The sequence below is a fragment of the Furipterus horrens genome, unplaced genomic scaffold, assembly GCF_987537825.1.
Source record: "Furipterus horrens unplaced genomic scaffold, mFurHor1.1.pri manual_scaffold_4, whole genome shotgun sequence".
Classification (NCBI taxonomy): domain Eukaryota; kingdom Metazoa; phylum Chordata; class Mammalia; order Chiroptera; family Furipteridae; genus Furipterus; species Furipterus horrens.
The window spans coordinates 149957550-149974597 of record NW_028327174.1 but is presented as its reverse complement, the minus strand read 5'-3'; the positions used below and the strand labels follow the sequence as shown (position 1 = coordinate 149974597).

Sequence of the window (17048 nt, the reverse complement as noted above, 5' to 3'; positions counted from 1 at the left end):
AATGAAAACACATATGAAACTAGTGGTGAGGGAAAGAAAACCAGGGATCAAATCAACAAATCGGAACATAAGGAAGGAACAAACAGTCAACCAGTGCAGAAAGAGGAAATGAAAAGTGAGAAAAATGAGGAGAGGCTCAGAAACCTATCGGACAGCTATAAGCGGGCCAACATCCGAATCATAGGGTTGCCAGAAGTAGAGAAGAAGAACTAGAAATTGAAAAATTATGTGAAAAAGTAATGAAGCAGAACTTCCCTAACTTGGGGAAAGAAATAGACTTATAGGTCCAGGAAGCACAGAGAGTTCCAAAACAACTGGACCCAGGGAGAACCACTCCAAGACACGTTATAATCAAAATATCAATAATTAAGGATAAAGAGAGAATCTTAAAAGCAACAAGAGAGAAGAAGAGAATTACGTACAAAGGGGTCCTAATGAGACTATCAGCTGATTTCTCAAGGGAGACCCTGCAGGCAAGAAGGGACTGGCAAGAAATATTCAAAGGGATGAAAATTAAAAACCTACAACCACAAATACTCTATCCAGAAAAACTGTCATTCAGAATAGAAGGGCAGAGAAAGTGCTTCCAGGACAAAGTAAAACTGAAGGAGTTCATCAAATCCAAATCACTGTTATATGAGATGTTAAAGTGACTGGTTTAGAAGGAGGATCAAAATTATGAACATTAAAATGAAAACTGCATCACAACAACCAACAACAGAAGCTAGGGAATCGAAACAAAGGCAAACTAAGTAGGCAACGAGAGTGGAAAAAGAACTATAGGTATGGGGAACATACTGTGGGGAGATCAGCAGGGAGGGGGAAAGGGGAAAGGGAGGGAGATGGTACAGGAATTAAGAAGCATAGTAGAAGGAAGTGGAGTAGATAGGAAGATGTTGAGAAGAACTATATGCACAACCAATGGGCATGGACTAAGTTGGGGGACAACTGGAGGGAAGGTGTCACTGGGTGGAGGGGAACAAAGGGAAAAGAAATTGGGACAACTGTAACAGCATAATCAATAAAGCATATTAAAAAAAACTATATGACAATTGATTGAAGAAAACATATAAATGGAAAGCTATTCTATGCTCATGGATTGGAGGAATTAATACTATTACAATGTCCCTACTACCTAAAGTGATCTACAGATTAAATGCAATCCCTATCAAAATTACCATGGTATTTTCACAAAAATAAAACAAACCTACAACTCTATGAAACCAAAAAAGACCCCAAATAGCCAAAGCAATATTGAGTAAGTAGAACAAAACTGGAGGCATCACAGTTTCTGATTTCAAACTATATGACAAAGCTATGGTAAGCAAAGCAGTTTAGTATTAGCTTAAAGTCACACATTGATCAATGAAACAGAATAGAGAGCCCCCACATAAACACATACATACATCATCGATTAATATGACAAAGGAGACAAGAATATATGTATACATACAACAATGAAGAAAGAATAGTCTCTTCAATAAAATGTGTTGGGAAAACTGGGCAGCCAGATACAAAAGAAGAAACTGAATCTCTATCATACACCATACACAAAATCAACTCAATATGGATTAAAGGCTTGAATGTCAGGCCTGAAACCATGAAACTCCTAGAAGAAGAAAAGGACATTGGTCTTGACAATTTTTTTTTTATTTGACAGCAAAAGGAAAGGCAACCAAAGTAAAAATAAAGAAGAGCAACTACATTGAATGAAAAAACTTCTGCTCAGCAAAGGAAACCATCAACAAATGAAAATGCAACCTGTGGAATGGGGGGAAATATTTGTGAACTATCCGATAAGGGGATAATATTCAAAATATATAAGGAATTCATACAACTCAATAGCCAACAAACAAACAAACAAAAACCTAATTAAAGAATGGTCAAAGGACCTGAAAAGACATTTTTCCAAATAAGACATACAGATGACTGACAGATACATGAAAAGGTCCTCAACATCACTATCAGGCAAATACAAAGCAAGTCCACAGTGAGTTATCACGTCACACCTGTTACGGTGGCTATTCAAAGGACAAGAGATAACAAATGCTGGTGAGGATGTGGAGAAAGGGAACCTTTTATACTGTTGGTGGGGATGTAAATTGGTACAGATGCTATGGGAACAGTATGGAGGTTCCTCAGGAAATTAAAAATAGAACTACAATATGATCCGGTAATCCCACTTTTGGGTCTGTATCCAGTGGAAACTTAACCATTATTTTGAAGAGATATTTGTACTCCCACGTTCATTGCAGCATTATTCACAACAACCAAGGTACAGAAATAACCTAATAGATTGTTATTGGGTGAATGGGTCAAGAAAATGTGTGTGCACGTGTACATGTGTGTGTGTACACTGGAACATTTATTATTCAGCCTTTATAAAGGAATGCACACTATTTGTGAAAGCATAAATGAACCTGGAGGGCAAGTAAAATAATCCAGATAGAAGAGCAAATACTGTATAGTAACACATATCTGAGATCTTAAAAAAAAGTGTAACTCTTAAGAAACAGAAAAGTGGTTGCTAGGGGGTGGGGAAAATAGGGAGAAATTGGTAAAGGCTATAAATTCTAAGTTATAAGATAGATAATGTCTAAAGATCTGAAGTATAAAATGGTGACTATAGTTGAGAATACTGTATTGTATAATTGAAATTTTCTAAGAGAGGGGAAGTTAAATTTTCTCATCCCCCAAAAAGGTATACAATGAGCTGATGGATTTGTTTAACTCAGTGGGAGGGGGAATCTTTTTACAGTGTATACAATGTAAATCATCCTGTTGTATACTTCAACTATCTTGCAGTTTTGTCAATTATACTTGAATATAGTTGAAAATTTTGCTTTGTTTTGTTTTTATACATTGAAAGTCCCATATTGTTGAATAACTAAGTAAATACTTCAGTATTTTCTCAAATACAGTCAAGTCCTTATAGTTGAATATAGAACTAAATACCACATTGCAATTCACATACTCAATAATCATTTTTCCTTCCTTAATATCTGTACTTAGAGAACTGCTTGGTACATAGCACATGTCATATGAGTATGCTTGCTATTATTCCCATCTTCTTTTGTGTAATTCTGTTCATGATTAAGTGATTACATCTATGGAAAAGGTTGTCAGATTTTCAGCTTTTTCAAATGTCAATGTCATGTTTTAGCTGCCAGCTAGATTCTGGTGTAATTGCCCTTCCTCCATTTCTAAATGAAAGTGTGTAAAACTACTGTAGTCCTTATACTCCTCACCTTCAAGTATCAAAGGACAAAGTCCTTCTCATTTCCTTATTTCCATTAATGGTATTATAGATCTCACAAATTTGAAATCCTCACATCAGCTCCCACTCCTGGCTTTTATGAATACATAATTAGTTTCCAGGCTATATGAAGTCTTGCTTTTATTTTACTTCATGTTGCTGTTTCATTTCAGGATCTTATTACTATCTACACCACTATTGCAGTAGCTTTCTGACTCTTCATCATTTTACCTTTCTAATTCATTATTGACTGTGGGATAAAGTTTAAATTCTTTTTGTCTGACCTTCAGGCCTCTTAATTTTGTACTATATCAGTTAGGATTGCATTCATTTACAAGTAACAAGATGTCTGGTGGTAGATCATAGGTAATATGACATTGATTCAGCTGCTTAAGGTTGCCAGGTCTTTCGTTCTCTTGGGCTTTTCTTCATGGTTGCCTCCTGGTTTTGAGGTGACTCACTACCCTATATTTATATTCAGATTCAGGTAGGAAGAGAGTGAAGACAAAAAAGCAAAAAGGAAGTTCAGCCAGCCTCCTTTTAAGGAGTGGTCCTGGAAGTACCACCCAACTTTCACTAAATCTCATTTTCTAAAACTGGTTCATGTGGCTAGGTATCTGTGGGGAAGTACCGTGTTTTGTTTTTTGATACATTGCTCTGCTCAATAAAATTGGGCTTCTGTATCAAGGAAAAAGGGAAAAGGCAGATTGGGTATGTAGCTGCAGTTTTGCCACGAGTATCCATCTATCCTAAATGGTATAACTTCTCAAATTCTACACTTCAGCCCAACAAATTCCTGAGCATATGTTATACCTTTTTACTCTTCAGCAGTTTCACTTTCTTGGAATGTTCTTCCTTTTCCATCCATCTAAATCCAATCCATTGTTCAAGATTAGTTTTAAATATGACCTCCTTTAATAAAACTCATTAATTAATCCCAGCCTGAAATGTTATTTTTTCCCCTCCAGACACTAATAAGCAATTTTCAGAGTAATTCATTTGTCAAGAAATCATGTGCCTCATGGGATCTCTTCTGTGGTCTGTAATTGATTTTCTTTGTTTTGCGTTACATAATTATATTATGTTTTCTCAGTTAAGTTCAAACTTCACAGTTTTATGGTCCTTGTCCACAGGACGTTTATAATCTTGATGTCTTTCACAGTGCTCTCTATATGGTAGCACACAATATTTATTCAGATAATGGATTTGATAGATTCTTGTCAGTGAAAACTTCTTTGTATATAAAGGATGCCTTACCAATACTACTTTCATTTGTTAACTATGTTGTTTTCTCTTACAGGCAAATGTTCTGAAAAAGACTACATAGAAATGGCTTGCCTTACAATCACAGAAATGGAAGGATCATCTACATTTCCTTTACAGCATAATGGTGATATTCCTGGTATTGCTGATTCTGTGAAGCAAATAGACCCAGTCCTACAGGTGTATCTTTATCATTCCCCTGGGAAGACTGAGGGAGATTACCTGAAGTTTCCAACTGGTGACTATGTTGCAGAAGAAATTTGTGTTGCTGCTTCTAAAGCCTGTGGTAACTATTGAAAAGTTGTTTTTCTTCTTATTAATAGATGATTGCTTTAATTTTTTTACTCTAATATAATGTACATGTATAATGTGTTATTTTTTTAATGCTTATATAGCTGACAGATGTGTTTTTATGTACATAAAAAGTGAGAATGTCACTAGAGTAGAATTTAAAGCAAATCTGCCTTGGGCTAGTCATATAGACAATGTTTGTATCCCCTGCAAATTTATATTGAAATCTATTCCCTCAGTGTGATGGTATTTGGAAGTAGGGCCTTTGGAAAGTGAATAGGTCATTAGGCAGATCCCTCATCAGTGGGATTAGTGCCCTACCCCATAGAGCATCTTTGCCACTTCTGCCACGTGAGGACATAGTAAGAAGATGAATCATCCCTGGCTGGTGTGGCTCAGTGGATTGAGTGCCAACCTGCAAACTGAAAGGTCACCAGTTTGGTTCCCTGTCAGGGCACATGCCTGGGTTGTAGGCCAGGTCCCCAGTTTGTGGCGTGAGAGAGGCAGTTGCTTGATGTTTCTCTAACACGTCAATGTTTCTCTCCCTCTCTTTATCCCTCCCTTCCCTACTCTCTATAAATAAATAAATTAAATCTTTAAAAAAAAGTATTCAAAACACTAGAAATGCTAGTTCTAACTATAAATATTCAGGTTTAAAAAACAATCCTACCCTAATGAGGTCTTGGTTATTATTCTCACATCAAAGGAGAGTCGACAGTGGTTTCCAACATCATTTTATAACCTTTCTTTACTCTCTTACTCTCTTTCCACAACAGAGCTAACCCATTTATTCATTTGTCAAATGATTCTGGATTAAATGGCTCAACTGAGTGCTGGCTTGGCTGAATGAATGCATGAACCGTATATCATGTTTTGTCACAATTTTCAATATTAAAGGTTAGAGCCCTGAAAGCTCTACTTCCAAAACAGCCAAAAGGAATTCTTAGGTGAGGTTTAAGAATGAAGTGTAATTTCAGCCATTTTATCATTTTTAAAAGTAAGATAACAATACTACTTACATACCCTAGTGTTGTTGTAAGTATTGAATAACACATGTAAATTATTTAGGACAGTGTCAATAAGGTTTAGCTAGCTGAAAAAATATGCTATATGGTGTACAGCTGTAACATTAACTCCACATTCTATTCTACTCTTTAGATACTGGGTTAAAAATAAAGGTCACTTAAAAATATATATTTCCCCTAAGAGGCATTCAAATTGGAAAGGAGGAAGTAAAACTGTCATTATTTGCAGATGACATGAGAGTGTACCTAGAAAACCCTATAGACGCCACAAAAAAAAAACTACTCAACGTAATACGTGAATTTGGCAAAATAGCAGGGTACAAAGTCAGTATTCAGAAATCAAAGGCATTTTTGTACACCAATAATGAAATATCAGAGATAGAAACTACAAAAAAAAAACAAAAAACAAAAAAAAAACCCAGTTACTATAGCAAGAAGAAAAAATAAAGTACCTTGGAATAAACTTCACCAAGGAGGTAAAAGACCTGTACTCAGAAAACTACAGAACACCGAAGAAAGAAATTAAGGAAGATACAAGTAAATGAAAGCATATACCATGTTCATGGGTGGGAAGAAGCAACATCATTAAAATGTCCATACTACCCAAAGCAATTCATAGATTCCATGCAATCCCTATTAAAATACCAATGACATATTTTGCAGACCTAGAACAAATACTTCAAAAATGTATATGGAAACAAAAATGACCCCGAATAGCCTCAGCAATCCTGAGAAAGAACAAAGTGGGAGGACTGACAATACCTTGATATCAAACTATATTACAAGGCCACTGTATCAAAACAGTCTGATACTGGTTTAAGAACAGACATATTGATCAATGGAACAGAATAGAGAGCCCAGAAATAAACCCAGATCTCTATGGTCAATTAATATTTGACAAAGGGGGCAGGAGCATAAAATGGAGTAAAAATGGCCTCTTCAACAAATGATGTTGGGAGAACTGGACAGGCACATGTGAAAAAAATGAAACTAGACTACCAACTTACACCATACACCAGAATAAACAAGATAGATAAGACTTAAAAGTAAGCCATGACACCATAGAAGTTCTAGAGGAAAACAGGCAAGAAAATTTCAGATATCCGACGTAGCAATATTTTCACTGATGTATCTCCTAAGGCAAGGGAAATAAAGGAAAAAGTAAAGAAATGGGACTACATCAAACTAAAAAGTTTCTGCTCAGCTAAAGAAAACAGCAAAATAAAAAGGGAGCCAACCATATGGGAAAACATAGTTACTAATGATACCTTGGACAAGGGTTTGATCTCCAAAATATATAAAGAACTTATAGGACTGAACACCAGGAAGACAGACAATCCAATTAAGAATGGGCAAAGGACCTGAACAGACACTTCTCCAAGGAGAAGTTAAAAAGGGCTTATAGGCATATGAAAGGATGCTCAACATCACTTGCCATTAGAGAGATGCAAATTAAAACCACAATGAGATATCACCTTATACCAGTCAGAATGGCCATCAATAACAAATCAACAAACAACAAGTGCTGACAAGGATGTGGAGAAAAGGGCACCCTAGTGAACTGTTGGTAGGAATGCAGACTGGTGCAGCCACTGTGGAAAACAGTATGGAATTTCCTCAAAAAACTAAAAAATGGAACTGCCTTTTGATCCAGTGATTCCACTGCTGGGATAATACCAGAAGAATTCTGAAACACCAATTCAGAAGAACCTATGCACCCCTATGTTCATAGCAGCACTATTTACAATAACCAAGTGCTGGAAACAGCGTAAGTGCCCATCAGTGGATGGATGGATCAAAAAGTTGTACATTTGCACAATGGAATACTACGCAGCAGAAAGAAGGAACTCCTACCTTGTGCGACAGCATGGATGGAACTGGAGAGTATTATGCTAAGTGAAATAAGCCAGGTGGCGAAAAACAAATACCATATGATCTCACCTAATATAGGAGCCTAAAGAACAAAACAAACAAATGAGCAAAATAGAACCAGAGGCATGGAAACAAGGGACAGACTGACAGTGACCATAAGTGAGGAGGAAGGGGAGAAGGGGGGAAAGAAGGGTAAGGGTCTAGTCAAGGAACTAACATAAATGAGCCATGGACATGGACAACAGGATGAAGATTGACTGTGGGAGAGGGATGGAGGTGGGTGGGGCTGGGGAGAGCAACAGCGGGGAAAATGGGAAAATTGTAGTAGAACAATAATTAAAAAAAAAAAAAAAGCAACTTTCTAACACAAATATATATAAAAAATATATAAATTTCCCCTAAATATTTTTACAATGAGAGATTACCATAGATCAAGATACTTCATTATATTTTGATATTTAAACTATTTATCCTTTATAACTTATTATAAAATATTTTATCAGATAATCAAATCCATTCTAAACAAAGGGCTGTTAATATAAGTTTTGATTACAGCTAGATAGAATGAAGGGCATTTGGGGATGGGAAGGGAAGGAATACTAGGTACATGAGAAGTACAGTGAAGGAAAAGTGATTGGCAAAGGGCTCAGAAAGAGGTGGGAGAATTACAATAGATAACTCTACATAGCCACTTTGCCTAAACCTTATTGTCTTTATGCTATGAGGCTCTGACCTCTAGGCCCACCAGGGCAGTGTTCCTGCCCCTACATCTTTGCTGGGCAGAGTTTGGCCTCCCAAGGCTTTAGGAGCCCTTCTCTCATGTATTTGGGTTCCTCCATCCTTTGCAATCTCGGTGGAGACAACCATGCCCTCTGGGCTTGTGCCATCTCACTTGGTAGAAACACCTTCACCAAAGTCTGCTCCCTGCACCCTACAGAGGGGTACCTGCTGCACTCGAGACTACCAGAGCTGCACTTATGGCAACCAATAAGCTCAGAACTGCAGTGCCCCAAAGGAGCCCTCAATATGAGTTAGCACTAGGAGGCAAGCAGGATGTCTCCAAGATTTGGCAGCTCCTCCTTTGAAATTGCTGTGTTACCAGTGCCTTTGCACTCCGAGTCTGTGATAGGAGGGGCAGCCAAGATGATTTCTGAGTTGCCTTTGCAGTCATTCTTCTATTGTCTCAAGGAATAGCTCCTGACATCTATTGAGATGGTTGATCCACACTATCAAATGGTTGTTTGGCCACTACCTGAGTGTTCTCTCTGACCACACTTCCTCATTTTCTACAAGATGGATCGACTGAGAATTTTCCAAATCTTTAACTTTTGCTTAACAATTCTATCTAACTTTTGTTTGGTTAAAAGTTTTTACCATTATTTTTGAAAGACATTTTAGCCAATTACGTAAAATGCCTACAGTGTTTTCTTTCAGTACTTCTTTTTACTATTTCTGGCTTGAGTTGTTTCTGATCAGAAGCTATTATTCTTTTCTTTGTTCTTTGTATTTAATGTGTCTTTTTTCTCTGATGGTTTTTATGATTCTCTTTTTAATACTTGTTTTCAGAAATTTAATTATGATGATGTATTTTGATGCAGATTTCTTTATGTTTGCTTTGCTGGTGGTTGAGCCTGTTGGATCTATGGGTTTATAATTTTCATTATATTTATGTACTCCTTTCTTGTTCCTTGCCTTCTGGACTTTCTTAGTTAACCTTTTGATATTTTTTGACATCACTTTTGCACTTTTTTTTCAGTTTTAGTTCTCTGTGTATGGCTTCATTTCATTTGGTTTCTATTGCTAGGTCTTCATAGTTACCAATCTTTTTTCCTGCAGGTTATACTTTAAAAGTTATATTTGGATAATTTTCATTACCTCACCATGTTGATGTTTTGCTCTACCTTCTTTAATAGATGGAAAGTATTATAGTATTTGATTTCATTTTTTCATTGATAATTCTTCCATCTGTTTCACTTTTGGGCATCTTACTCATTGATATTTCTTTTAGTTATAGGTCGTATTTTCCTGCTTCTTTGAATGCGTACAGTTTTTTATTGGATGCTGGACATTATAACATAAATTTGTAATTTACATTGTTGCCTGCTGGATTTTGTTGTAGTCTTTAAATCGTGATAGATTTTGTTTTGGCAGGTGGTTAGGTGACTTGTGGTTTTCTTTGCTGCTGTTGAGACTTCCTTCTTCTTCTTCTTCTTCTTTTTTTTTTTTTTTGATTAAGCAATTCAATATTTTTAGTGCATTTACAGAGCTGTGCAATCATCATGTGAAGTTTCACCATCTCATACCTATCAGAAGTAACTCTCCATTTCTTCCTCAGCTCCCTCAACCACCTATCTGCTTTTACCTTTAATAATTTGCATATTTGGGACATTTCATGTAAATGGAATCATGTAATATGTGGTTCTTTTTGACTAGGAGTGGAATTGCTGAGTCATATGGTAACTTTCTGCTTAACCATTTGAGTAACTGCCAGAATGTTTTCAAAGCAACTGCACTTTTCACATTCCCACTAGCAGTGTATAAAGGCCTCAATTTCTCTGCATCCTCATCAACACCTGTCTTTTTGATCACAGTATGAAGTTCATGCATGTTGTACCATCTATCAGTACTTCATTTTTTTATGACTGAGTATTCCATAGTATGGATAATACCACATATTGTTTAACTGTTGATCAGTTGATAGACATTTTGACTGTTTTCCCCTTATGGGTATCATGAGTAATGTTTCTGTGAACATTTATATAGAAGTTTTTGTGTGGACAAATGATTTAATTTCTCTCCTGTGTAGGAGTGGAATTGCTGGTTCAAATGGTAATTCCACATTTAACTTTTTGAGGAACTTTTGATACAGAGAGATCTGATAAGGTCACTGGGGGGTGTGTAGGAGGGGCTGTAGGAGGAGGTTGCCCGAGGCAATGGTAAACAGTCTAGGATTGGCCGAGAAGCTGAATGCCTCCAGAATGCATGGAATTATGGGCTTGAAGATTTAAAATAAGAAGAGGACAGAAATTGGTTCTCAGGCTCTCTTCCTTAAGAATGCTTGGATGATCGTGCTGCAGTTGCCTGTTTTTCCCAAAGGACAATATTTTGGATGGGAGAAGAAACTCCGGGTGCAGCTTAGGATTGGGTTGGCCTGGCAGAGGGTGGTAGGGTTATTCTTCTTTGGGTGCTCTAGAGGGAACAGGCTCTGAGGCAGAAGCCTGCCATTCTTCCAAAATTGTGTAGCTTTTGTATTTTATGTTGTTTTAGTTTGTAAACAACCCTATAGAAATAAGATAATTAAAAACTAACAGGGGGAATGATAGAACTCAGGTGTTAAGTAGTTTAGTCTTAATTGATAGGCTTAAGTGATTAAAGCTATAAGTGACTAATGTATGTGGAAAGCTGCTACTCCAAAGTTTGAGATAGGGTTCCAATATCCTCCTTTTTCATGTAAATATTCATTGGTTACTGACTTCTCCCACTTTGTACAGCGTTTATAAGTTAATCCATGTTGTACCATGTAATAGTACATTATTCTTTTGTGGCTGAATAATATTCAGCTGAATGATATCAAATACATGGTACAACATGGATGAACCTTATGACAAGAAGTCAAAAACAAATGGATATCCACATGCAAATCCCAGCACCATTTGATGAGGAAGCTATGATTTTCCCACTCAGTTGTCTTAAAACACTTGTGAAAATGTCATTTGCCCATAGAAAAATAGATTTATTTCTGGATTTTCAATTCTGTTTCATTTGTCTGTATGTCTGTTCTAATGCCAGTACCACTCTCTTCACTGTAGCTTTGTAGTAGGTTTTGAAATCAGAATGTATATGCCTTTCAACTTTTTTGTTCTTTTTAAAGATTGTTTTGACCCTTCAGTTTTTATATGAATTTTATCATTAACTTGTCAGTTTTTTCAATGAAGAAAGCTGAAATTTCAGGAGCGATTGCATTGAATATAAAAGTCAGTTTATGAAGTATTATGACCTTAATTAGTAAGTCTTCCAGTTCACGAACATTAGATGTCTTTTTGTCTGTTTAGGTCCTCTTTAACTTTTTTCTGCAGTGCTTCACAGTGTTCAGTGTATAAGTCTTTTACCTCTTAAGTTTATTCATAGGTGTTTTATTCATTTGGATGTTATCGTAAATGGATTTTTAAATTATTATCCTTTTTCAATTGTTCATTGGTAGCGTATAAAAATGCAATTGATGTTTGCCTATTGATCTTGTGTTCTGCAACTTTGCTGAATTTACTTAAAGCTCCGATCATTTGGGGGGGGATTGTTTATTATTTTCTATATATAAGATCATGTGACCTGCAAATAGGGACAGTTTTGATTCTTCCTTCCCAATTACAATGTTGAATAGAAGTGGTGTGAATGGGACATCCTTGTCTCGAACCTTATCTTAAGGGTAGCTTTTTAGTCTTTTACCACCATTCATGATGTTACCTGTGGGTGTTTCTTCAGTGCCCATTATTACATTGAGGAAGTTCCCTTCCATTTCTTTTGGGACATCTGCAAAAGTGCCAGTATCCAAACTATAGGGATGCCAGGAGAAGAGGAGCAGCAAGAAACTGAAAACTGATTTGAAAAAATAATGAAAGAAAACTTCCCTAATTTGGAGAAGGCAATAGACATACAAGTCCAGGAAGCACAGAGTCCCAAACAAGTTGGACCCAAAGAGAACCACACCAAGACACATCATAATTAAAATGCTAAAGGCTAAAGACAGAGAATCTTAAAAGCAGCAAGAGAAAAGCAAAGAGTTACCTACAAAGGAGTTCCCATAAGACTATCAGCTGATTTCTCGGAAGAAACTTAGGAGGCAAAAAAGGATCGGCAAGAAGTATTCAAAGTGATGAAAAGCAAGGACCTACAACCAAGATTACTCTATCCAGCAAAGCTATCATTTAGAATGTAAGGGCAGATAAAGTGCTTCCCAGACAAGGTAAAGCTGAAGGAGTTCATCATCAAGCCTTTATTATATAAAATGTTAAAGGGACTTATTTAAGAAAAAGATGAAGATCAAAATTATGAACATTAAAATGACAACAAACTCACAACTATCAACCACTGAATCTAAAAAATAAAAACAAAAACAAACTAAGCAAACAACCAGAACTGGAACAGAATCATAGGTATGGAGAACATTTGGAGGGTTATCAGCTGGGAGAGGGAAGGGGGAGAAAGGGGGAAAAGGTACAGGGATTAAGAAGCATAATTGGTAGGTACAAAATAAACAGTATATTAAGAATAGTAAAGGAAATGGAGAAGCCAAAGAACTGGATTCTACAAGGAAGTACATGTGGGCCTTGTTCGGGAGAGGGTTCAGAGGAACCTGACTAAAATTTGGTCCAGTCAGGAATCTTTGTCACCTCTCCCCTGTGCTTCTGTATTTTCCTGTGGTCTTCACTATCATTATCCTTACCCTCTTGAATTATAATTCTCCAGAGGCTTCTCTGTGCCATCTACTACACTGTGAGATCTTTAAAGTTAGGCACTATTTTTCATTCCTGTACTCATCTTGTGCTTGTTATAGAATAGGGACTCTGTTAATATTAGAGGAATGATGACTGTTCTTGCCGTAGAATTGCATGAAACTATACCACAAATCTGGTAATGGCTTGGAAAAGAAGAAATACATCTAAGTGATTTTAATAAATAAAAACAAAAAGAATTTGGACTTGGTGTATAGGGAAAGAAAAGGGAGTTAAAATGGCAGAAATTTCTCTGAGGTCCTTATTTTTTTTTAATACAGTGTATATTTCAAATACAGGGTCAGTGCCTTTGCTTCCTTTCTAGAACAATCCAATCAAATTGGAAAAAAAAGGAAGAAATATTAATATATAATTTCCATTTTGAAATAATGTATCAGTGTGACTAAACATGACTATGAGCATTGTCTTTTGTTATGGCAGAACTGACCTAAAATTTTTCTTTTGGTGTGTACCTCCTTTTTCTGACCTCTTTTGCCAATTTATATGGATACATTAATTTTCTTATTTTAATACCTATAATTAATAAATGGAGTCTTTATTGTGTTAAGAAATCATTCATCATTAAAAGAAACCCTGATGATTCATAGTATGAATTCACTTTTCCTGCTTTGTGTAGTTACACTGTTGTTTGAAAATGACACCATCTTGTTCTAAAAATATCCTTATTAACATGTGCTAAGAATAATACTTACATATATAATTTTGTCGGTATAGTTACATTTAAACTAAATGCTAGCTCTCTGTTAAGGTTCTCTTCCAAATATTTTTTTCTTTCCAAGATAATCTCATATCATGTCTTTTATGTCCTCTTTCTGGGCAATTTCATTGCCCCCTGTGTCTCTTATATACCTAGAACACTGGCTTATGTGAAATATTTTGACTTAGAAGAGAGGTAGTTCCTTCTAGATAAGAAAAGTAGTATGTGCAAGACACAGAGACATGGATTGTGATGCTAACTACTTGACTAGATGATGTTATTTAAAATTTAAGGTATTTTTTCAATCCAGAATTTGTGTGGATCAAAATAGTATTCTGATAAAATAACTATTTCTCAAATTATTTGAGTGACATTTGCTGTTAACTTAGTTATTTTATTAATTTTCTATCCTCACCCAAGGACATGCTAACTGATTTTAAAGAGAGAGGGAAAGGAAGGGAGAGAGAGAGGTAGCAAAGCATCATGTGAGAGAGAAACGTTGGTTGCCTCTACTACCTGCCCTGACCAGGGACCGAACTGGCAACTAGGATGTACTCTGACCAGAAATTGAACCAACCGCCTTTTGGTTTATGGGATGATGCTCCAACCAACTGAGTCACACTGGCCAAGGCATCCTTTTGTTATTTTAAAGTTTAGAGAATGACAGACCATAGTTATCTTTAGCTTCGAGATGATTTGCATGGTAAACCCTTATTTTGGAGTTGATTAGTCTCCGTTTTCCCCTTTTCTTTCTTCCTTCCTTCCTTCCTTCCTTTCTTTCTTTCTTCCTTTTTTCTTCCTTCCTTCTTCTCTTTCCTTCCTTCCTTCCTTCCTTCCTTCCTTCCTTCCTTCCTTCCTTCCTTCCTTCCTTTCCTTCCTTCCTTCCTTCCTTCCTTCCTTCCTTCCTTCCTTCCTTCCTTCCTTCCTTCCTTCCTTCCTTTCTTTCTTTTCTTCTTTTGACATGAGTGCTTAATGTTTCTATTTAATAAAAGAAAAAATTGCTTCTCCGCTATAGTCTGACCTTCCTTTTTCTTAGTCCCATCCTGTTAACTGGGGCAATAATCTCTTGTGAATCCTTTTATACTTTGCTCCATGATCATGTAATCACATAGGGACACACTGTCTCACTTCCTCTCATACCCACAGTCATTAGGGTTTTGGGGCTATTATTTTATAAAATGGAATTGTATTATATACCCTTGTGTGCTTCAGACATTGTGAAAAATCTATTCAAGCTAACTACTTTTGCACTAACTCATTCTTTAATTTTGTAACAGTCCATGGCATGGATTATATACTACCATCATTTTTTCTTATCTTCTGCTCTCAAATTTACATTTTCTTTCTATTTTCTTATTAATGTACTGTACTTTTAGGAGTACATAGGAGAGATTGCTAGGTTTAAAGGTTTTTTTTAAGAAGCATTTATTGACATTGATTTCTCAAAATTATATCAATATTGCTTTCTCAGAAGCTCTACCAGTTTATATTTCTAGCAGTTATGTAATAGTACCCTTTTTACCACAATATAATCAGCACTTGATGTTACCCCTCATTATTTTTGCTAGTTGAATGGGTATAAAGTGATGTCACATATTTTTATATTTTTTAAATTTTAAAAAGGTTTTATTAATTTATTTTAGAGGAAGGGAGAGGGAGGGAGAAAGAGAGGGAGAGAAACCTCAATGTGTGGTTGCCTCTCACATGCCCCCAACCAGGACCTGGCTTGCAACCCAGGCATGTGCCCTCACTAGGAATCGAACCAGTGACCTTTCAGTTCACAGGTCAGCACTCAATCCACTGAGCCACACCAGCCAGGGCTGTAATTTTAATTTGCATTTCCTTTAGTACTAGGTCTCAACATTCCTTCATGTTTTATTAGTCCTGTAGATTTGCTCTACTGTGAATAACTTAATTCTATTTTTCACTTTAATTTTTTTATTTTACCTTTTTAATTTTGATTTCTTGTTATAAAATATTTTAAGTAATACTTTGTTTAGAAAAATATAATACATGTCAGTACTCGCCACCTGCCTTTTCAAGTCTATGATTTTGCCATTTTATTGCAGACTTTTTCCCAGCATGTTACTGTGATACATTACATTAATAGATTTTTCTAATTAAGCCATTTTTCAATCTTAGGATGAATGAACTTTGTTAACTTTTAAAAGAGAAACAATGCTGAATTTGGTTTGCTAATATTTAGTTTAGGATTTTTAGTGTCTTTTGGTAAGTGACATTATCGTTTTATGATGTCTATCTGGTTTAGGTATCATGATCACACTAAACTCACAATATATGTCAGTTTCTCTATTCTCTTTTAGTCTCTGTAATAAAATAGAAATTGTCTTTCATGTTTGGTTGAACTCATATAAATTTCTTGTGGATCTGATAGTGGTTTTCTTTTCTTCTTTCTGATTCTTCCTTATTTCTCTTTTCCTTCTTTCCCCTCCATTTTTAAAAAAGTGGATAGATTATTCCTTTAATGATTGTAGTTCTTTTGAAGTTTTTTATTAAATCTATTTTTAAAGTTATATATTTTTAAATTGTTCATTTGTCTACATTGTCAAATTTATTGACATAATTTATTCTAGCACTCTTTTTGTCTTCATAACTTATACTTTAAAAAATTCTTAGTGTTTTTATCAGTGCCTTTTTTTTTTATCATAGTTGACAGAGGTTTGTTTATTTAACTAGTCGTTGCAAATAATCAATTTTTATCTTGTTAATTCTCTTTATTAAATTTTTATTCCCTGTTATTGTAACTTCAATTGTGTCATGTCCTTTTAGCTGTCTTTAGGATTATTCTGTTCTTTGCTAATGTTTTGCTTTAGATAACTTACTTCAATCTGTTATTTTCTAATATAATCATATCAGAGCTGCTAGTTTCCTGTTGAGAATCACTCTAATTATAGTTTATAATTTTTAATATATGGTATTGATCATTCATTATAAATGAATTTGTTATAATTTCTTCTGTGACCTGTGAGAGATTTAGAAGTATTTGTAAATATAAGAGTGAACACAAGGATACAGTTTCAAAGTTTGTACTGAATAAGCTTTTCATATGTGACTCACTAAAATTATTACATATCTATGAGTAGACAATTTTAATAATTTAACTACAAATTAAA

The 17048-nt window shown here is 35.5% G+C and overlaps 1 protein-coding gene across 3 annotated transcripts in view; it reads left to right on the top strand.

Annotated features, from left to right (window-relative positions):
* Positions 1-17048, top strand: part of JAK2 (Janus kinase 2) — a 173386-nt gene that overhangs the window by 91349 nt on the left and 64989 nt on the right. For all 3 annotated transcript variants that reach the window (XM_090274131.1, XM_090274130.1, XM_090274129.1), the window contains one exon: positions 4557-4805. In XM_090274131.1, the coding sequence (XP_090130257.1) occupies positions 4586-4805 (220 nt within the window). In that variant the 5' untranslated portion in view covers positions 4557-4585. The remainder of the gene's footprint in view (positions 1-4556; positions 4806-17048) is intronic.